This window comes from Maylandia zebra, linkage group LG23, assembly GCF_041146795.1.
Source record: "Maylandia zebra isolate NMK-2024a linkage group LG23, Mzebra_GT3a, whole genome shotgun sequence".
NCBI classification, from domain to species: Eukaryota; Metazoa; Chordata; class Actinopteri; order Cichliformes; family Cichlidae; genus Maylandia; species Maylandia zebra.
The window spans coordinates 40535188-40558091 of NC_135188.1; the positions used below are offsets into that span (position 1 = coordinate 40535188).

The window sequence follows — 22904 nt, forward strand, 5'->3', positions numbered from 1 at the left end:
AGTTTGAGGAGGCCATGGGTGCCATATGATGAATACTGTGATAATTCAAACACTACGTGTTTTTTCTTTCTTTCTTTTAACCATGTGAGGTTGACACCAGTAATGCACTGTACTTCTACTTGAAGCGTTAACTATAGGTCATTATAACAGCTTGAACATTTGATCTACAGTCTCTTGAGATCACCAAAAGCAAGTCAATCTCTATAGACTCGCATGTTAAAATGTCCAACTTTACAGTGGGAAAAAAAGGCATGCTTACAAAAACTGTTTAAACTTGATGAATGCTTAAAGTCAGATTTATGTGGACACGAGGCGGCTGTAGCTGGTAGCTGTCTGCTGGGGCTTCACCTCTGTTAATTTGAGTCGCTGCACTGGACTTCTTGACGACGTGCCGTTTTTTCGGGGGGATTTTTAATGCAATTGTCTGGCATATAATATGGCTAACTCTGCTTTTAATTTTATTACCAGGCCATCCAAGAAGTTAGTGCTCCCATACAGCCTATGGATGCACCTTGCATTAGCTACCACTCAACATTCTTATCCAATTGTGGTCAGATTTGGCACCAAAAATCCAAATTGGCTTGCCAAAATGCTAACACCGAGCCTTCAGAGTCGGGCTTCACAAACCAATGGCTCACGTCTCATTAGGTCTATCTAATATCTATCTCATACACTTCTACATGAGTTCAGTCAAGTTTGCCCATTAAAACCTGCCTGTCTGAGATGCTAAGCGTCACTCTAAGCTCACAGTCATTGAATTTTATATTATTGCAGTGCTGGAGCTTGGTTTATGTGCCAATCCAATTGATATCCTAAAACATTTTATTTTTCCAACATGAATGGATCTATATCTATGCGCAAAAATAGGAATTGTGCAAGTCGCAGTGTTTTGAGAGGCATTTAAAGTAGTTTAATAATAAAATGTACTTTAATTTGAGTAAAACGTGTCCTTTGCTGTAATATTTGGATGTCAGAGCCCCTCATTGTTTGTCTAACAAAGGGCCCATGCTTTCAGAAATGCACTGCTTATCAATGTTGTCATTCGTTCCATATTATATATTATTACCGCTGCAGTTTTGAGAACCGTAACTTTCAGCTGCTTTTTGTATTTGAGAGAGGAAAAAAAGGAGAAACTCTAAAGAGGATTCTAATGCAAATTTATCATTTCCCGTATGAAATAATACAGGCCATATTAAAAACTTCCCTCAACTTAAACTCTCTGACAGAAAATTACGATTGACTTGCAAATCAAAAACTAAGCCCCAGACACCCAATCTCATCCAGGGAAGAAAAAAAGAGAGAGAAAGAGAAAGGGATTGGACATGGAAGGGGAGACAGATGGGAAATGGGAAGATGGGACAGACGGAGGGAGAGAGAGACGAGAAAAAGCAGGGAAAGAGGGGAGAAAACGACGGAGCCAAAGTGGAGAGAAAAACACGCCGGGCAGAGTAAATTCGAGAGAGAAGAAGTGACAGAGGAGAGGACGCAGACAAAAGAGGAGGAGGGATAATTAGCCACAGTCTAGCAGCCTGACAGATCTGTTAGACCACTTTAGCTCTTATCCACTAGTGGTGGGTACTTCATTACCAGCCTGTTTTCTCCCTCTACTCTTTCTCCCTCAGTTTCTCTCACACTCGGTGCGTCACATATCCATTCTCGCTTCTCTGTTTTGCTCCTAATGTATATTAGACTTTAGCATTAACATGATGGATGAGAGGAGTCTTCTTTGGCTTGTTAACTCTGTGTGAGAAGGTGTCTGTAGAGACAAAGGGATACAAATAAATGTCTAATAATGTAGTTAGAGGACAGCCATACTGCACATGTTCATAATAATTCAATTAATTCATCTCCATCCTACAAGGTAAACCCCTCGTTCATTTTTTCGCCTTATTTATTGTATTAGTGATCAGTAATAATGAGACAATGTTGGCAAGCTGTCGTATGTCATTGTACTATTAGGAAGTCAATCAGGATATCAAAATAAAGAATGAACTTAATAACAAGTACGGGATGAGGACTACTGGAAGTCTGGCTGCTACTCGTCTGCCCGCTGTCATAGTGCTTCATTTTTCTCATTTATGTGACAGATAGTGACCAACAATGGCCGTTCCAGGCAATAAGGAGGATGGGAGCGGGAATGACATGCGACACAGGTCGATGGCCATCATTAATTTACCCTATGAAATGTAAATCATCTGCAGATACATTCACTCTTTCCTCCTGTTTGAGTAACTGCAGGGCTGCATGTCAAAGTTGAAGCTACAGTATATTTAAAGCTATCTATGATACTTTGTGTGTGATGACACCCTCATCACGTTGACATCAGTGCATGATTAGAACTGCGATAAAAACTTTTAGCGTGAAATGCCCGCTTCCACTTCAGTATGTGTCACAGGGGTTATCTGATTAATTTTTTAAAGTCGCTCCTTTATGGGGGGAAAAGGGCTCGGTTTGTTTGTTTTACACACGGGACCAATAAGGAGCGTTTCCTTATTTTAACCCAGACATCACACAGAACATACAGTAAAAACAACAGACTGACTTCTCAAAAATCACAAAACACCAGCCTTGTTTTACAAAGCCCTGGTACAGAAGCTATTACAGCCTCAAATGTTTATATAATGCAACTTTATGGTTACGTCTCTACTGTCATGATGACCGTCTGTCATCCAAGAGTGCAAAGACGGCTCACTCTCCGGGCTTTTAAGGGAACAGTATTGTTCTTTTTAAAAGTACTTTAAGAAGTTCACAGTGCAGTAAAAAGCAAGTGCGAAGTGCAGGCTTTTGTTATTAGCTCTGTTGAAACCCATATTTTTTTAGTTAAATGAATCTAATAACTTTTATTTCATTGTTTAATACGTTTAGAAAAAAAAAAACGTTTCGTGAAAAATATCCAGTGAAAACTTTTTGATCACCAGTTTATTTTGTTTCCCCCCCAAAAAACTTGGATATGTTCAAATGTTTTTATGTTGCATGGTTTTTACTGATAAATCATTGAGTTGACCTTAAGACCATGGTTGATGTAAGCTAAATGTTACTGGATTGTTATCATGACCTCAGATCTACAAACTTTTATCAGAATCCATTCAAAACTTTTTGAGCTACTGTGTTTACAAACACGCGAACACATCATGATTAAACATGCAACTATTTTGCTGGTAATAACTGAATGGTAAATGGTAAATGGCCTTTATTTGTATAGCGCTTTACTAGCCCCTAAGGACCCCAAAGCGCTTTACACATCCAGTCATCCACCCATTCACACACACATTCACACACTGGTGATGGCAGCTACATTGTAGCCACAGCTGCCCTGGGGCGCACTGACAGAGGCGAGGCTGCCGGACACTGGCGCCACCGGGCCCTCTGACCACCACCAGTAGGCAACGGGTGAAGTGTCTTGCCCAAGGACACAACGACCGGGGCTCGAACCGGCAACCTTCCGATTACAAGGCGAACTCCCAACTCTTGAGCCACGATCGCCCTAGTTATTATTCAGTAATAACTGAAATGAGTAAAGAAAATCAACAGCCTATTTATGTAAGATAATTCATAATTTTATTGAGGGGGTTATGTTGGTTGGGTCTGATTATTGGGAGGGGGGCATAATCCCCCTGGAAATCACGCCCCTGCGCGAATGCCACCAAAAACATAACCTCCTTTGGGAAGGTTATCAATCGAATCTGAACTATGACAAAACTAGTAGCTATAGAGAGATCTAGCTGTTTGTTTTCAGGTTATCACATACCTGCAGCAACAGACAGTAGAAAGATTCGCAAACGTTTCCAAAGCCTATGAAAGCAGCGGTACGGAGACGAGATCAATAAGGATCTAACAGCTAATAACAAATGTGTCCGTCACTTAAGATGTGTCATTCATAATCTACAGGTTAATAATTAAACCATACCTTGTTACTGAATTCCATGAAAGCGTGAATAGATGCCTCCCCCTTAACTCCTAATAGGATGTGGCAGCTTTAATTAGCAAAGCAACTATCAATACACAGCTGCCGGGGTGAGATTGTGTGTCACATCAAGTGTTTTGTGTCTCTTCCGTGAGTGTTGTGGTAATGTTGAATGAAACAGGGACGAGCTTTAAAGTAAACGTGACCCACGTCTGGATGAAATCGTGTTTGTTACTTACAGGAGAGAACAATTAACTTTCCCAACTGGGACTGTTGTGGAGGGCCGCACCAATAAGCTGAACTGCTACTGTTAGGGCCTCGTTTTAGCCTTAAATGTTACAAACAATGCTACAAATCTCATCTCTGTAAACGGCTTCAGTCACCTGTGTTGTCGTTTTCAGTATGAACTAAAGAGGTATTGTGCGTTTAAGCAGTTTTCCTTTTTGTGATCTAGAGTTGTGGTAATGGACAAGAGTTTTCCTTTAAATACAGTAGCAGCGTCACTGAGATCATATAGTACATACAAAAGGCGCACATGCGCTTTCATAACTGCTTTTCTTTCTCATTTTTTTGGGTAAGTCTGCACATCTGTTAAAACACGTGTTGCTGGTCATGAGGTTGGAACCTCTGTGCCTTTTATTCACACACATAAACGCACACACACAGTCAGAAATAGACGCACACACACAGCCACCCACATGTAATATTTCTGTGAGAAAGCCCAGCGTAACCTAGCAACATTTCTGTGTGTGGTCCAGTGGGTTTTATCCACACAAAATCACAGGTGTAAGTTCGTTTATTGCGTTTGTGTTTCTGTAAGTTGAAGCGCAAACAGGCCTGCTTCTGACTTTTTAGACCTTCTGCTCCTACAAAGTAGTTCCTTTTTAAGTTGTTGCATGTGAAATTCTTATTAAAACCTCTCAGTTTTAATGATACTTCCCAAAAATATGATTTATAAAGAAATATGAAATCCTTAAGCTAATTTATCTAGTTGATTTTGGAGGTTGGTGTGTATATATATAAATGCTTCGTTGTCATCTGAGACATGCCGGTGCCCACTCCCCTCAACTTCCTGTCAAGGCCCCTCAGCGGTGGACTTCCAGCACTGTCTCCCTAATTCGCTGTCGGACATTTTCATTAGACCTCCGATGGCAGGTGTGTACGCTGATGAGCGTCGCATTCGATTAGAGCTGTGCTAGAAGCTGACCTGTGGAGAAAAAAGGTTGGCTATGCTTGTCAAATTTTATTAGCCAGGAGGCAGTCTTTGTAGCTGGAGCAAGAAAGATGAGATGAAAGAGGAGTGAGAAAGAACAGGAGGCCAAAGAGCAGAGATGTGAAGGCTCGTGAGGGGTTGTGTCGTAAATTGCGACACTGTGCTAAGAACGGGGAGACGAGGCTAAGTAAACGGCGCGTTGCTGCCGTGGTTGGAGCAGTGGCATGAGGATTACATGCCTCTAGGTTTACCTGACACTGTGGCAAACTGGAATGCTCAAATCACTCCAGACAAGCATGAGTAATTGTTGAAATATTTTAGGAAAAGTGCTACACGCGCTGTTGGATATAGAAATGTTACGTCTTTTTTTTTTTTTTTTTTTAGCAATGCCATGAATAGCACTGGTTTCCTTGCACACTCTGAATATTGGTCCGATAGAGGAAGCAGTTTTATTCTGCTACAGGCGGAAGCAGCGTTAAAGAGGTGCAAAGCAGACTTTATATAATGAGACTGCTCATTAAGACAAATGCTGAAATTTACCTTTTCTGTACAGCAGAAAACAGAAGCAGAAAAATGCAACTTCTTGTGTTCTGCCGAGGATTTTAGCCACCCGACAGCATCTGCCTGAAGTAGACTTCTAGTTGAAAACAACACTTCATTAGTGTGTACTCCATATTAAGACCTTTGTGTCTTTTTTATTTGTGATCTACCCAAGTCAGGGGTGGGCAATCTCAGTCCACGAGGGCCGGTGTCCCTGCAGGTTTTAGATGTGTCCTCGAACCAACACAGCTGATGTAAATGGCTAAATTAGCTCCTCAACATGTCCTGAAGTTCTCCAGAGGCCTGGTAACGAACTAATCATGTGATTCAGGTGTGTTGACCCAAGGTGAGATCTAAAACCTGCAGGGACACCGGCCCTCGTGGACTGAGATTGCCCACCCCTGATCTAAGCTGTTAAAATGTTTCCCGTTGCTCTGTTCTCTGTGGTCAGTCATAGAGTAAGCAGCCTGTTTTACTGGAGGCTAGTTTCAGATTGTCAGTTAATCAATTTATTGTTATCATTACCACGCGCTTGTCTAACAACAGAAAACAGATGCATGGTGAGTAATGTGTTTGTTGAGCAGGATGCTGGGGGTCATCGAATTAATTTGGACTTCCGAAAACCTTTTTGTTTTTTTTTGTTTTTGGCAGGGGGGCATTGTTGGCTTTTGACATGTATGCATAGGCTGAGCTGTGATCAGTGTAACCAAAAGCATCTTCTTCTCCACCTTATTTAATTTTATTTGTATATTTATAACGTCAAGATATTAAAAAACAATAACCGGTGCTGAATTACTGAATTCTTGAAGAGCCTTAGCACTAGACTAGACTGCCACGGCCTTTGACCTCCGCTGTCTCCATGCCTGTCCAAATAGAGGTGTCGTGGGTAAAGAATAAGATCATGGAAGCAAATTAGCTTTCTCCCAAGTGTGTCTGTGTTCTCCTTTGGGTGAGGACTTAACCCACTGGTGTGGGGCTGGGACTAAAGCAGGGTCATTTGAACTGGTTAGGCGAACCGACTAAGATGCCTCCTGGATGCCTCATAGGTGAGATGTTTTTTGGCAGAACCAGCCCAGAGGAGACCCTGAGGCTGACCTGAAAATGCTAGCAAGATTACATCTGTATCAGAGCTATCTTCACAGAAGAGAGAGCTTTTTACTGGCGCTCAGACATCCTGGACAGTTGAAAGTGGGTGGGTGTAGAGATTGATTGTTAGCATCTTTCTTAGCATATCAACTTCATTATGGGTTAAAAAAAAAAACAGTCTGAGTTACTCTTGTATGTATTAGTACTCAGTTTCAGGTTTCAGTAAGAATCAGTGTAACTGATAGAAAATGAATGTGTTCCATTGGTTGTGGTTCTTTAGGGCAAAAGTAAAAGGAGGAAAAAACTCTGTTTTTCCGTTGCTTTTAGTTTGGAGCACCAATGAGTTTCTGTCTGAGTCTGTTTCCAATATTTCACCAGGAAGCCAAACATTGATCATGCACTTTGAAGTGTGCTTACCTCCAGCATGCAAGCAGCAAAGAAAAGCCTGCCCGTCTGAGCTCTTTTCCCCCAGTGCGTTGTGTTAAAATCAGCTGGCCCCTGCAAGAAGAAGTCGCCAAACCAGCCGGCGGCAGTGCACACTTCCTAATTAGTCTGCCCTCACACTGGCTAACACCACAGGATAGTTGCTTTTCTCACACATTTTCTCCCGCTTGCTTTCCTATCACCGGTGCTTCTGTTCTCTCGGCCTAGTCCCCCTGTTCGTGCTTTTACTCCTTTTCCAAGTTGCCATCTCAGTCTTTATGTTGCTGTTTACTTCTGCTCTCATTCTGTCGTCTGACGCAGCTTTCATTTCCTGCTACTGTCTCATCTTCTCCCTCTCCACTCTCCATCTCCGTCCTCCTCCAGTTTTCCTTCTCACAGCACTGTTAGATCAGTCTGTGTAGTCAGGTACTGTGAAGTATGCATGGGATAAAGTATTTGAACGAGACGTAACTTAAATGATGTCAATTTTCTGTACTTGAGTTGATATGGCAAAATAACACTTTAGACTGCAACAAAGCAATAAATCCATAAAGTCTTTACATGTCGGTCACTTAGACTGAACATTAATGTACAAATGGCAGAAAATCACTACAAAACTCTGGTTCCTCACATAATGAGAACCCGTGTCTTTGTTTTAAACCAGTCATTCACCTGTTTTTATTTTTCATTACACAATACTCGCTAACTAAAGAAACATGAGAACACAACAATAGTCTCAACCACTCAATACACCCTCTGTGTGTATTTCTCTGACAGAGAAAGCCATTTGATGTGTATTTGCACTCAGAAAGTTCTGCAGAATCCCAACCAACCAACCAACCGACTTATTTCTGCCACTTTTCTGGGTGTGGGTCATGGGACCAGCAGTTTAAACAAGAATGCCCACACCTCCTTTCTTTTTTACCACCTCCCCCACTTTTTCTAGAGACCATCAAGGTGTTCACATAATCTCTCCAGTGTATCCTGGCTCTGGTGCGGGGTCTCCTAGCAGTTGAAGCTCCCCTTGGAGGCAATCAGGAGGCATCGTGGTGCCCAAACCACCACAACTGCCTTCTTCTAATGTGTAGGAGTAGCAGGTCTACTGGGCCCCTTCCAAATGACAGAGCTTTCAGAAAGAGGAGTCCTGTGAAGTAGATGATCATGGGCTTTTGTTACAGTGGGGCAAAAAAGTATTTAGTCAGCCACCGATTGTGCAAGTTCCCCCACTTAAAATGATGACAGAGGTCAGTAATTTGCACCAGAGGTACACTTCAACTGTGAGAGACAGAATGTGAAAAAAAAATCCATGAATCCACATGGTAGGATTTGTAAAGAATTTATTCGTAAATCAGGGTGGAAAATAAGTATTTGGTCAATAACAAAAATACAACTCAATACTTTGTAACATAACCTTTGTTGGCAATAACAGAGGTCAAACGTTTACTATAGGTCTTTACCAGGTTTGCACACACAGTAGCTGGTATTTTGGCCCATTCCTCCATGCAGATCTTCTCGAGAGCAGTGATGTTTTGGGGCTGTCGCCGAGCAACACGGACTTTCAACTCCCGCCACAGATTTTCTATGGGGTTGAGGTCTGGAGACTGGCTAGGCCACTCCAGGACTTTCAAATGCTTCTTACGGAGCCACTCCTTTGTTGCCCGGGCGGTGTGTTTTGGATCATTGTCATGTTGGAAGACCCAGCCTCGTTTCATCTTCAAAGTTCTCACTGATGGAAGGAGGTTTTGGCTCAAAATCTCACGATACATGGCCCCATTCATTCTGTCCTTAACACGGATCAGTCGTCCTGTGCCCTTGGCAGAAAAACAGCCCCATAGCATGATGTTTCCACCCCCATGCTTCACAGTAGGTATGGTGTTCTTGGGATGCAACTCAGTATTCTTCTTCCTCCAAACACGACGAGTTGAGTTTATACCAAAAAGTTCTACTTTGGTTTCATCTGACCACATGACATTCTCCCAATCCTCTGCTGTATCATCCATGTGCTCTCTGGCAAACTTCAGACGGGCCTGGACATGCACTGGCTTCAGCAGCGGAACACGTCTGGCACTGCGGGATTTGATTCCCTGCCGTTGTAGTGTGTTACTGATGGTGACCTTTGTTACTTTGGTCCCAGCTCTCTGCAGGTCATTCACCAGGTCCCCCCGTGTGGTTCTGGGATCTTTGCTCACCGTTCTCATGATCATTTTGACCCCACGGGATGAGATCTTGCGTGGAGCCCCAGATCGAGGGAGATTATCAGTGGTCTTGTATGTCTTCCATTTTCTGATGATTGCTCCCACAGTTGATTTTTTCACACCAAGCTGCTTGCCTATTGTAGATTCACTCTTCCCAGTCTGGTGCAGGTCTACAATACTTTTCCTGGTGTCCTTCGAAAGCTCTTTGGTCTTGGCCATGGCGGAGTTTGGAGTCTGACTGTTTGAGGCTGTGGACAGGTGTCTTTTATACAGATGATGAGTTCAAACAGGTGCCATTCATACAGGTAACGAGTGGGGGACAGAAAAGCTTCTTACAGAAGACGTTACAGGTCTGTGAGAGCCAGAGATTTTCCTTGTTTGAGGTGACCAAATACTTATTTTCCACCCTGATTTACGAATAAATTCTTTACAAATCCTACCATGTGGATTCATGGATTTTTTTTTTCACATTCTGTCTCTCACAGTTGAAGTGTACCTCTGGTGCAAATTACTGACCTCTGTCATCATTTTAAGTGGGGGAACTTGCACAATCGGTGGCTGACTAAATACTTTTTTGCCCCACTGTACCTTACCTGGATTGAGACCCCAATCTGGAGCCAGATCTGGGAAGAGTGCCTGGTGGCTAGGGGTACAGTAGGCTTAGCCTGAACAAGCCACATGGACCAGGACTTACGTGGATCAAGCCGCAGCCCTCGGTGGACCCATCCCCGGTTCCGAAAATTGTTTCTGCAAATGTACCTATGTAAATTTAAAGTCAACCTTAAAGTTGGCCACCATTCTTCATTTTTTGTCTGCTTATGATTTTTTGCACTGCTGCTAAGGTTCCTCGTGGATCGCTCCATAGAAGTCCCCGTTTAAACAGAGACCCTATGATTTAAATTTCATGTTAGAAAAGAGAATGAAGGCACTGTGAGCCAAATGTTCTCTCTGCTCTTTTAGGATGTTACAGTAGAACTCCCCAGTGACAGTCTGACACTTTGAATGTCAGAAAAATGATATTCATGCTTGTTGTGTTATTATGAACCTTGCCTCAGGAGAGTGCAGGCTCTTCCACTGAAGACTGCCATTCGGTCTATGTTGTAGCAGCACAGAGAGCTCACAGCAGCTGTGAAATCATAAACGTCCGTGTGGTCAGATCAGGACTTCCAGGATGGGATCCAAATGTAGCAGGAGCACTGGGTGTGGAGCAGCACTTCACAAGGACTCAAGCTTCAAGGGCCAAATTTAATTTGGGAATGTTTCTTCAGTTTCCTTTCCTTTCTTTCTTTCTTTGTAAGAAAAAAGGCAGTCGAAGTCATTTGAGTAATGCTAGGCAACAGTACATGATGGGCGAGGCTGAGTGACTTTTCAAATAACCACAGTCGCAGTGTTGCTTCTCTAATTAAGCCATAAATAATAGAAAAGTTCATAAAAGGTTTTCCCAGATTACTTCAAATCTGAGGAATGCCAGCCCTGTTTCTCAACTGGAGGGTAACTCATTTCAGTGCCTTGATGTCATTAACAGTCCTGTGTCACATTAGAGAAAAACTGTGCTCGCTAAGGCTTAGAACAACTGAGCTGAATGGCTCTGGCCTCGGGCCGGCAGACTGCAGCAGTTATTAGCTGCTGATGACAACGGGGTAGCTTACCTGTCCGTCTCTTTTAACACACGTATATAGGACAGGACAAGCAAATGTGCGTGAGTGTACAGCCACTCATTAATCCCTCTGAACCTCTTCTTTCACTGTTTGGAAAGCAGCCTGCTCGAATTGTCAGCCCATCAAACCGCTACTTCGCAAACCTCCAGCCTCTCCTGCACCCCCCCGCACCCATCCACCCTCATCTAATGTTTTATCCAGAATCAGCGTCTGTCTTCAGCCATTAATATGATAATATTTGGCGTTGTCAGTGATGGAGGCCGCAGCATAATGAGATAATTACAGTGTTGTTTCATTTGGAGAGCGACACGCACGCTCAATCAAAATGGCAGGGCTAATTACGGGCCCAGGGATTGGCTAATGGGATCGCTAGAAGAGGGGTGGCATGAAAAGGGAAAAAAAAAAGTCTTAACTTGGCCGTGTGCATTTATTCTCCACGGGTCTGTTTGTTTGTGTGTTTGCGTGATGGGCGGCAGAGGGTAAGACTACTAAAAAGCTAGCAGTAAGTGAATAAAAAGAAAAATGCAAGAGATGAAGTGTGAATATCTTAATAGCAAGGTTGTCTGTGGGACACTTGGGGGGGAAACTGAGATGAGTATTGATTAACTGTGCATTGAAACCAGCCATTAAACCAATCTGAAGAAGCAACAATTAGTGCGGTACTGGGAGTAATGCCGCCTCCGATATCCATCTTCATAAAACGGAAGCATCTGCGCTGGCGTTTCATAACAGCACGGAAACTTTCGGAAAGTTATTTTCCTCATGGCAGCAAGTTAGGATCGAGTTTTGCGCCCGAAGTGTTGACAGGGACTCGTTGGCAGAGGACGCACGCGCGCACAGAACAACGACAACAACAGTGTGCACACCAACATACTGACACGGGAGTGTGTGTGTGTGTGTCTGTTTAGGCATCTTTGTGGGGACCAAAAATTGGAATGTTACCATACTTGTGAGGACCAAACATCACTTATGAGGACACAAGTGCCGGTCGTCACGAGTTTGAAGGCATTTTTGAGACTTAAAATGTGGTTTTAGTGTCAGTGTTACAGTTAGGTTATGGTTAATTTTAGGCTGAGGGTTAGGATTAGGTATTCATTTTTGATGGTTAGGGTTAGGGTAAGCGGCTAGGGAAAGCATTATGTCAATTAGATGTCCTCACTGCGATATCAAAACGAGAATGTGTGTGTGTGAGAGAGAGAGACTCGGCTTTCTCTCCCCCTTAAGTTGAAGACATGTATACCCAGGCACAATCACATTGTCACTGTGTGTCCCGCATACCAAATTATAAGGATCAATCACCCATTTGTACATTACAGATATTTGGTGTACACACACACACACACACACACACACACACACACACACACACACGTCTCAGCCTGATTTTCTAATTAAAGGCAGGGTCACAAGAGAGACTTAAACACGTAATCTATGTACTTCACTAATGAACCTCTGCCTCTCGCGCGCACTCTCCCTCTCTCCTTTGCTCCGGTTTGGTCTAATGGTCTGCCTGGAGGTCAGACCATTAGACGGCGTTACACACGTGTAATAAAGGGTGCGTGGGAGTTTTGTCGGACAAAAAGGTTGGCCTCGCGAGGCTGCTGAGGGCATTCGAGTTTTACAGATGTGTGGGGTGGTTTTGAAGGAAAGTTGCTCTTCCTATTCTTTTTCCCCTCCCGAGTTTGAACACCTTCTCAAGGCGTGTATCTCCCGAGGACATAGAAATGGCAAACGAACTGCATATCAGTGTCAATATTAGATACCCGTTCCCGCTGCAGCCAGTAAACACAGATAAACGACAGCACTGTGTCGCACTTTGGTAGCACATCCCGAAGGATTGTGCTCGCTCAGGCGCAAACCGTCTGTTGCCTTTGGTGTGCGCGCGTCCTCACGCTTGTTTGTGTGCGCCCGACTCTGTAGTGCCAGGTGTGTGAGGCTTATCTGGCATTAAGGTCCAGTGAGCATGATGATGTTTCTCTTTAAGTTTTGTCCCCATTCTGTCTCGTTCATATCTCCTCGCTGGCAGTCGCTTGCACTTTTGTGGGGCCTATGTATTCTTCTTTTTTGTTTTTTGCCTTTTGGTGACCTCTAGGTCGGGTTCGGCCTCACCTTTTGGGTGGTTGATTTGTCTGTATCTGAATCCGGGATGGCACCTCGTTGCTCTTTGTGACATCAGAGTGAAAAGACAAAAAACGTGAAATGTTTCAGCTCCGTTTCTCTCCGCTGCGGTTTTATCTGTCAGCTGAAGAAAGTTCAACAGAGGCACTGATGTCTTTGTGGATATTTTCTGTCTTGCCCGTCAGTCTTCCTGTGCAGTCAGGGCTTGTCATCATGAAGCCAAAGAACATCGGCGGCTTTAACAAAAGATTAAGCTGAATATGTTCCACCTGCCTTCTTGCTTCACTTCTGAATTCCCACCTGTGTTGGATGCTCGGCTCTTCATCCTGCAAAGGAGATTTAAAAAAAAGATTTATTTATTTTTTGTCTTATTTTGTTTAGTTTTTTTTTTGTTGCTTCTCTCCATAATAGTGTGTGTTTGCGATTATTAACCCTTCCTGTTGTGCTCGTCTCTGCAGTGATCAGCGTCTCCATGGAATGCGCAGGGAGTACACGCAAGCCCGAGCCGCCCCGGGTTACGAGGAGCTAGACGCCGCACGGCGCCGAATCCTGGAGTATGATCCAAACCGGGTGAGTGTGCGTGCTTTTTTTGGGGGTGTTGTAGTTGGTTTAAACTGGACACCAGTTTAAAAGATGGTGAAATGAAGAGTGTATGTCAGTGTGTGCTTCTTTCCAAAGCACTCCTGAGAGACCACTGTGTTTTCCCGTGTGTTGTTCTCAGGCTGATTTCAGCTTCTTGTTAACATTTGAGGGGCCTGTGTGCCATCGAGGAGCTGCCCGCTTTCCTCTTCATTTGGTATATGGAGAGATCTATTAGACTGGTGACATTTCCATCCCACCTTTCTTTTAGCTCCGCTTTATCTCTTTCTTTTGTTTCCTATTGCTTTTCCTTCTCTCCACCCCTCACCCCCCCTTTTCTGTTCTACAAAGGCCTGAAATCCCTGATTGTTGCCTCTCCCAACCAGACTGCACTGCTAAATGTCCCTGAACCTGTATTGATCCGGCCTGAGGAATCATTTCATTTACCTCTGTACACTCCCAAACTCGGCATACTCGCCATGGAAATCAATAGCCATTTATAAAGCATTTTAAAAAGGGATTTTTTTAATAGCGAGCCCAAAGATGCAGAAAATCACACTTTGATCCAAATCAGAATCGCCGAATCTCGCCACGGCATTTCCACTGAGCGAGATTTGGCTTTCATTAGGTAACGCGAGGAGAGAAGCAGAGGCATCTGGGAAATATGGATTTACTGACCGCATCGCCGCAACAAAATCGTCTGATACAACCGGCCTCCCGCCGCGTTCACGTCCTCACTTGTTGTAGTCTGTGTCTATTGAGCAATGAAGCCCCGTGAACCAGTCTTCATTAGGCACTCTCAGACACACGCCACAGTAGCTGTCTCTGAGGCCCGAGGGGCTTTGTCACTCATTACGCATCCCTATGCAGCATGTGTTTCTGCCTCGGATCACCGTGACTCAGTCGGTACCCAAACTCTGATGCAATTAAAGCGCAGCAAGCATGAGGTGCAACCTCTGATCAGTTTGTTGTTTTTTTTACCCAAAAAGAAGACAGCGGTGTCCACAGCAGAAACCAGCAGTGGCTTTCTCCCCTGAGGAGACTGATAATGAAACACTGCACTTACCAGCACACACACACACACACGTAGTGCGAATAGACACAGGAAAACATCAAGGAAATTCTAGTGGGAACATAAAAAAAGAAGATATTGGCAGGATATTTTGATTCATAACATGATGATATATAACTACATTCACAGACATCGATTAAGCTTTTATGGAGTATATTGCTTGAGTGCTTAGTTCTTATATTTCTTTCTTTCAAGTTCAGATCTATCAGAAACCCCTTTCCTCGCACTCAGACGTACGGCTGTTTGCACAGATTTCCTGCACTCTGCTTTAACCTCTCCTTTGCACTGAAGTTGCTTCTGTTTGCTCATGAAACTTCTGCTCTCTGATTTTCCTCCTTTTCTTTTTGTGGCACACAGGTTATGTTTGATGGCTGAGTGGTTAGAGCGCATGTCAAACAGGTACCTCCCCCAGAGGAGCGGGTTTCTGCTTCAGTCACTGCTCTTCCCCTGCATCGCTCGTCCAATCTGTAATATAATTCAGTATCCAGTAAAGGTGAAAAACTTAACATAATACTCTTTGGTTTAATAATTAACCAAACTTCAGTACAATCACAGAGACGGTGTGTTTGGCCAATGGAAATGTTCTGTTAGAGATGTAAGATTATCCAAAGTAGACTAAATTATCGAGTAAAGACAATAATGTATTCCCATTAGTTTATGGGACTTGATTTAATCTACTCCAGAGAACACCTCAGTAACCGCTTTAAGTTTCATTTTGTACAAATCTCTTTTATTTTAAATCTAAATCTAAATTCACTGTTTTGAGAAAACAAAAGAATTATCCTCCACTTTAAAATACCAGCATGAGACAAGTGTAAGACATAATTAAGCCCTGTTGTGTTTGTGTTGTTCACTTTCGGGAGCTGAAAAAAGTTGATCAGCAGTCCTTATGTCATGTGATCATCGGGATATATGAAGTGGGAATCACCAGACATCTCACAATACGATGTCAGCTATTACATTTGCACTCAGCACCGTCCGGTTCTATAGTAATATTACTAAAGCCAGCTGAGTCGAGTTCTCTCGAGTTGTTCTCATTGACAAAGTCTGTATTTATAAATTTGACTGCAATTATTTTAAAACTTTGGACAACGTCTCTGAGAGTGATGGCAGTCATTCCAAGTCCGGCTGCAACTGTTTGCAGAAAGGTTGCAACCTGTGCAATCACCTTGTGGTCAAAAGTGTGCAACACCCTGAAAGTCTGGGCAGCCATTCAGTCACCACGAGTTGCGATTGTTCACAGAACATGAAAAAAATTACAATCACCGTCCAGCCACCAGTTTAGTTTTATTTCTTTGTTTATTTCAGTAGCTGTAGGGAGCTCGCTGTCCTATCATTAGTTGTGTGACTGAGCCGTTAGCTTGCTCTGAATTAGGCGTAAGCTTTGTCAAGCTAACCGCGTCCAGTGTTGGGTAGTTTTTTGGTTGAGATGATGAGTCTGCTCAGTTCCCGGAATAATAACTAAATAATTAATAATAAAATATCAATATTTGGTGTCCCTGTGTTGATACATTATTGCCATACACCGCTATTGCAGTTCCATGCTATCTCAGAACCCCCACCCCTCCCCCTTTAGGATATTGCTGCACATTCACCTTCTTACCTTACTTTCTCTCTCGATGGTATGGGGCGAGCATAAATACAGAGCGCTTGAGCGTGGCACTCACTCGCTTACAACGGCCTTGTTTTATCAGCCTTTTAGTTGCCACCACTTCTACCACGCCACGCTGCTCTTTTATACTCGGCCCTTTTCTGCAGCCTTGAATGGTTAAAAAGGCTTTCCAAGCTCTCCGCACAAGGCCAGGAGCACACATCTCCTTCTGTCAGCTGTGTGTGTGTTAGAAAGAGAAGATAAGTGTGTCTGTGTGAGTGTGTCTGGGTACCACACTAACCTAAACGGACATAAACAAAAGCAGGAATCAAAGACTATGGTTACAATATCTATTCGTGTCTTTGTTTATTGTAGTTTTTCCCAGCGTGCACGGTTTAGAGGTGGAGTTCATCGCGCGGGTCTGTGTCACTGCCTTTGTGTGTATATGTGAGCACGCCCATGCGGTTAAATCTGGTCTTCAAAAAGGGCTTCGTGTCGCTTTCTCATTTCTTTCCTCCAACCCTGCTTCCTCTGTGTTCCTGTCTGTCTATCTGTCTCTAATTTGACCCGTCCTCCATGTTCCCTGTCTGTGGATAGGTCACACTTGTAATTATGCCAATCACACTGTCCCCACTCTCTCTGTTTTCTCCGTATGCTAATGATAGGCTCCCTTTAATGTCTTGATGGCCAATTAAGCCACAAAAGTACACGAGAAGTTTCTTTTTTTAGACTTCTTTGTTCTGTAAGATCAGTCAGCTGTTGCAGAGACTTCTCTTGACATGGTTGTTTATTATAGTTCGATAAAGGCAATAATATATCAGCTTAACTCGCCGCGCTGCACATGGGCTTATAAATTTGTTGACTCCGCTTGTTGCTACGACACCCCTGATGACATCATAATCTAATGATCTAATATTCAAGTGGATTTTGGCGTAAAGCTCTGACTGTGTTGTGTGACATTCAGTTTTGTGATGTGGTGAGACTTGAGCTTTCTAGCACGAGACTGTGAAAGTCCTACTTCAGCTTGTGTAACAACTCAGTTTAAGCGGCCTAATGTTGGATCGGATCTTCGGGTGTGTTTGGGTTGGTTTCAACACTCTTTTTGTCTGATTGTTTTAGGGTGGAGGTAAATGACATGGTTGTTGCACTTGTATTTTAGTCATTTTACTTTGATTATCCTCCAATTTCCTATCTTGTTTCCTTCTCGTTTGCTCTCGTTCTTTCTTGCTCGACATTGCCATGCATTGTTAAGGACTGTCACCTCACAGCATTTGGTTTCAGTATCTTCAGTTTTAGGGGTTTTATTGGTTTTACAGATGATTCCAATTTAAAATATGTCGTACATGTCGCTAATAAACAAGCAACACAGTCACAAGCACGTCTGAATAATGAAAAACTTATGGAAGAAGAAGAACATTATTAAATTAGTTAAAAATGAATGCTGGATAACTGGTATGATAAGAGGGTATAAAAACAGAGCGCTCACTGTGTAACAGTTTGAGCAGCTCGTTGCCGACATTATAAATGTAACCGCACAGTTGGCTACATCAAAACGAGAAACTCATTTTAAGAAATTCATTACTATAAAAGTAGAACAGTGAAAGTGCATCGGTCAGCTCTAGATTTGCTCGGATTAGTTCTCCACACTCTGGACTCTCTGATTAGCTCAGCTATGGTTGTCCGTCTGTTCCACACAGCCAGCAACACGCCCGGTTTTCGTCATATCTATATGTGCGCACATCCTCTGCACACACGCCATAATTCACACCATGATGGAAAAACCTTTTTTGACAAAAATCATGAAACATGAGATGATGGGGGTTTATTTAAAAACATTTTACGGGAAACTTTTAAAATGCCAGATGATAAAATATGAGACGCTTGGTGGCTCCAGTGTTTAAGTGAATGGAAAAGTGGTTTGTAGTCTAAAGCACTTTGAGTGTTTGAGTACAAAAGCCAGTCCATGTCTAGTTCTCTCTTTTTGTCCTCACTCGTTCTCCCTTTTGGCCTATTTGTTTGCCCCCTAGTGGTTCTTTTTGGATGTCCTACAAAGTCTACAGCTGGTGCACTGACCCAGACCGCTTATTCACCTCAGTGTCTTTTTTCTCTCTGTCAGGTTTATTATAATGGAAATGTACATTATAGTGTATGTGACCATGCCAAAATGAATGGTAACGCAGCGTGCCAGAATCCTGTTTGCCCAGTCTAACAAAGACACACGGGCACACATACAGGAGGCGCACACACCCATACACGTACGCAGGAACTCGTGCATCTTATCTTCAACTCGTTACCCTGTGAATCATAAACAACAGCGGCAGCACATGTGACACCTTAATGAACACAGAAGTCCCCGAAAACCACACTCGCGACTACGCACTCGGAGTCATTATGAAACACACACGGAAAAACGCTCGCACAAGTCCAGATACGACTTGTCATCCATTGCGCAGCTGCTTTTTTCTTTTTTTTGTTTTTGTACTTCTCTCTAATGTTGTGTGCACGGACATCCATCACCTTGATGATATTTTAATGTCACATCCTCAGGCTGTCTCAATCTCTCCCCCTCTCTCACTTTTCCCTCTCCCTCCCACACGTCGGCCATCACTTCATAAATAAACCCCCACATCATTAAGTAAACACGCACCAGCCTGTCACGGTGATAGATGGCGTACACACACACTTGCGCGCGCACACACTCGTTCGTGGATGTGTGCGCACACGCATTCAGGCGCTGGTGATGTGCGAGGGCCTCTTCATGCCCACAGGCACAAGCCCCCAGTGGTTTTTGTGCCCATAGTCCTAATGATCTTCACCAGTGAGATGATCTAAAAGCTTACTTTTAGGGGGGAGAAAAAGCACCTCGTTCTAAGAAATAAAGTCAATGGCAGTTGTCAAAGTGTTGCGTTAACAGACTTGCAACTGTATCTGCAGGTTCTGTATCTGTGGGCTGATGTGTAGTTTATTTACTGGAGGCTCCCACTGTGCCTCACTGACTGTCCATCACAGCTTTCACCTGACAAGCGCACGCTCTTACCGCACACCCTGTGCCATGAACAACTCTGGCCCGCTCTCTCACTCGTCCCGCTGTTCGCCTGCTGCTGGAGACGCTGTGATGAAGGCCTGCAGAAACCTGCTTCTAAACACACAAGGGGGAAGGAGGCCCGAGGGAGCAAATGAATGAGGGAGAGGATGTGAGAGGAGAGGAGAGTGGCAGCAGGGAAGTGACGGCGCAAGAGAGAACTTTTTTATTTTTATGAAAAACAAAAAGGAACTAAAACTAAGAACATGACAAAGCTGCAGAGCAGAGTCAGAGAGGCTTAAAGAAGCTCCTTAGGGGGAAAATGGGAAGGATGAAAAATAGGACATCTAATAGGAGGATCTGGATTGGCACGACGAGGAGACAGATGGGATAGAGGAACTGACAGACACATGGAGGCATTGACATAAAAGACTAAAGAATTTGAGCTAAAGAGGAGAATGAAGAAACGATGGTTTGACAGTGTAAAGTGTAGCCTGCGCGGTCTTAGTTGTTAGAGATTTAAACAAGCATCCGCCCTGCTGTAGTGTCCTTGAGCTTTATCTTTACTCCATCTCTAAATTTTCCATTAGGGATGCATTAATGCTCGGAAGTTCCTCTAAATTCATATTTCAGTGCGTTTTCCTGCCACAGCACACGGATTTGTTTTGGAAATGATTTGTCATGTTCTCCTTCTGAGAGGAAAATCACTGCGTAAAGGGAAGAAATAAAAATAAATGACAGAGAGCGTATACATTTTGGCTTATGGCCAATCAAAACATTTCATTTGGAATAAAGCGGTAAACACGGTCGTTCTGTCAGGCTGATGGTGGCGCTGGCCTCCAGCCGACCAACAACCCAGAAAAAACCCACAAAATTAATTTAGATTAAAAAAACCTCTTGTGTGAGCATTTTCTCACCAACTCCTTATTCAAAATGATCCTTATTTTAAAAAACAAAACAAAAGAAAAGGCTCTTGAGTGGAAAAGTGAACCAGGAACAGTCAGTTTGGAGTTTTAATAGGGATCGTCCTGGAATTCCAACCACAGTTTTCTATGAGAGCAACAAACCATTAACGTTGCACATATACAGCAAGGGATAATGTAGCTTACTATAATTAGTGAACATAGATCGACTGACATCAGTTAAGCATCAGCTGAAAGTATCACTTTTAACCTTTATATCTGGTTGTTGCCAACCTTTCCAGGCTTGCAGTTTAACTGCTATAGTCTTTGTGTTAAGAAAAAAAACTAATTTCCTGATGTCTAAGCTCAACGGGGGTCAATTCAGGCTTTTTTTGGCCGCCAGGCTTATAAATCACTGGTTAAAGTCCTGTCTTCTATAACACTGCTGACAAATTGTTGTATTTCCTTGGCTTGTAACCTAAAGTATAATGTGTCTTTGCCCCCCTGCTGTCTCAGCTGTCAGTCGAACACGCACAACAGCCGCCCACTCAGAGGTCCAGAGGCTTTTCTTCCTCTCAGTAATAATAATACACACACATATATATATAAACCTCATTTTCACATCCCTTTTTTTAAAGCTGGACTTTAATAGAAGGCTAGGAATGAAGTCTCCTTGCTCAGCAGAACAAGGGAGCGGTTGTGTAATGCACGAGGCAGTGTAGTTGTCAAAGCTTTGTTTTCATCCCATGCGTGCAGTCTCTCTGCCTCTCCTTCTTGCTCGGCTCTGTACTGGTCAGTTAATTAGAAACATTTCAGGTAAAATATTAGAAATGTCGGTTTGTAAAGAAAAGAGAGGGTGAACGAGGCTGAGATGCTAGTTTGTGCATGTTGGAGAAGGTGAGCAAGTGAGAGCGCGAGCAGCTGGTCCGGGGGTGTTTCTCGGAAGGAGGCTGCACTAATGTTAGACTAATGTTAGTGTTAATCAGGTTAGCATATGCCCTGTGCGTGTGCGCATGTGTGTGTGTGAGTTTGTGCTGTTCCTGCACCTGCACTGTGAAAATGAGGAAACAGAGAAGAAGTCTGGACGCAATAAAAAATGATGTGGTCCCTCCCAGGTTTAAAATTAGGTAAATAAATATAACCTGAATGACCAACAACACACGGCATATTACAACTCATCGGTATTTATTCAGCAAAAGCTAAGCTAACAGCTTGTAGAACCACTGTTACCAGTAATAACATGGATTCATCATGTTCTGTGTGAATTCACCAGTATCTCCCATCATATTGAGGAATTGTGGCCCCACCACATCCGGGCAATTGTTTAAATACGGATTTTTTTTATGCTGTCAATCAAGCTGAGCTCTGGGCTTTGGGATTCGTTCCTTTTTTCAACCATTCTGTTGCAGATTTGCTGCAGTGTTTGGCTACAAAACGCACCCAAATCATCACCCCTCCACCTCCATGCTTAACAGTTTCTGTGAGGTGTTTATGCTGATATCACAGCCAGACATGTCCACTTTGGTCTCATCTGTTAAATGGACACTGCTCTAGAAAGCTTATGGTCTGTTCAACACTTCCAGATAAGTGACACTTCTTACATTTAAACATTTAACATTCTAGCTGGCACCTGGAGAGCCTGAAAAGTGTCTACTACACATCAGAACACTCCCTTACCCTGTCGGTGATGCCAAAGAAATTAATGATTCTTCAGAGTAAGCAGTGCAGCATATTAGCTTAACACAAGAATCAGATCAGTACACAGTACTGGTGGATACTTGAAGGCAAAATCTCAGTGTGCAGTCAGATCGGTCCATCCCGAGCATAAACCTCCTGAACGTGTACACATTTAATCACAGTGCACTGCACAATAATTACTAAGGAAACAAATGCATAAACTGCACAGAAGCCAACATGCACATATGTATGAACACCCGCTCAGTCACATTTTATTACCGACTTTTAAGAGGTAACATGCCACAAACACATAAAACCCACACAGCTCACAATCAACCATGCAAAAGAAACAAGTCTAGACACGCATAAGCAGGCAAACACACACACACACTCACAATCATCATCAAAGGGCTGCAAACCTCAGCTTTGGCCAGACTGAAGCTGTTTTCAGAGTTCATTTCACTGCAGGAGGCTGCAGCCAAATCCAGGCTGGCAGCGAACACACAAAACTTTTTGAGGAGAATCCCATAATTCAGTAATTACAAGACATGCAGTCTTCTCATCCTGGTTTCCTTTTAACCCCCTCTGAGATCACTCTCGCACCCTTAAACGTAAAACACACTCTAGATTTTCTGTTATACACACACACGCCCGTCTTATCCTGTACAACAGTTGAGCCCTGCGCTGATTAAAGAGTGCCTGTTGGTCCCTAACTCTAACTGTGGACCAGGCTGCTATTCTGGCTCATAAAATTACACAGGCCCCACCACAAGTTAGTGTTTGGATCACGCAGCCCAGAATAACATCGAACAAGCTACTGTGCCCAGCTACTGGAAAACAGACCGAACAAGATGAAATGACAGAGGAGAAATGACTCGGGAGGCGAGGCTTACAGGAGACTGTTCTTTGTTAATGCAGGGCTTG

General features: G+C 43.3%; 1 protein-coding gene across 4 annotated transcripts in view; it reads left to right on the top strand.

The window, feature by feature from the left end:
• Positions 1 to 22904, top strand: part of pard3ba (par-3 family cell polarity regulator beta a) — a 195401-nt gene that overhangs the window by 142533 nt on the left and 29964 nt on the right. For all 4 annotated transcript variants that reach the window (XM_004552659.3, XM_004552660.3, XM_076880078.1 and 1 more), the window contains one exon: positions 13596 to 13707. In XM_004552659.3, coding sequence (XP_004552716.3) covers positions 13596 to 13707 — 112 coding nt within the window. The remainder of the gene's footprint in view (positions 1 to 13595; positions 13708 to 22904) is intronic.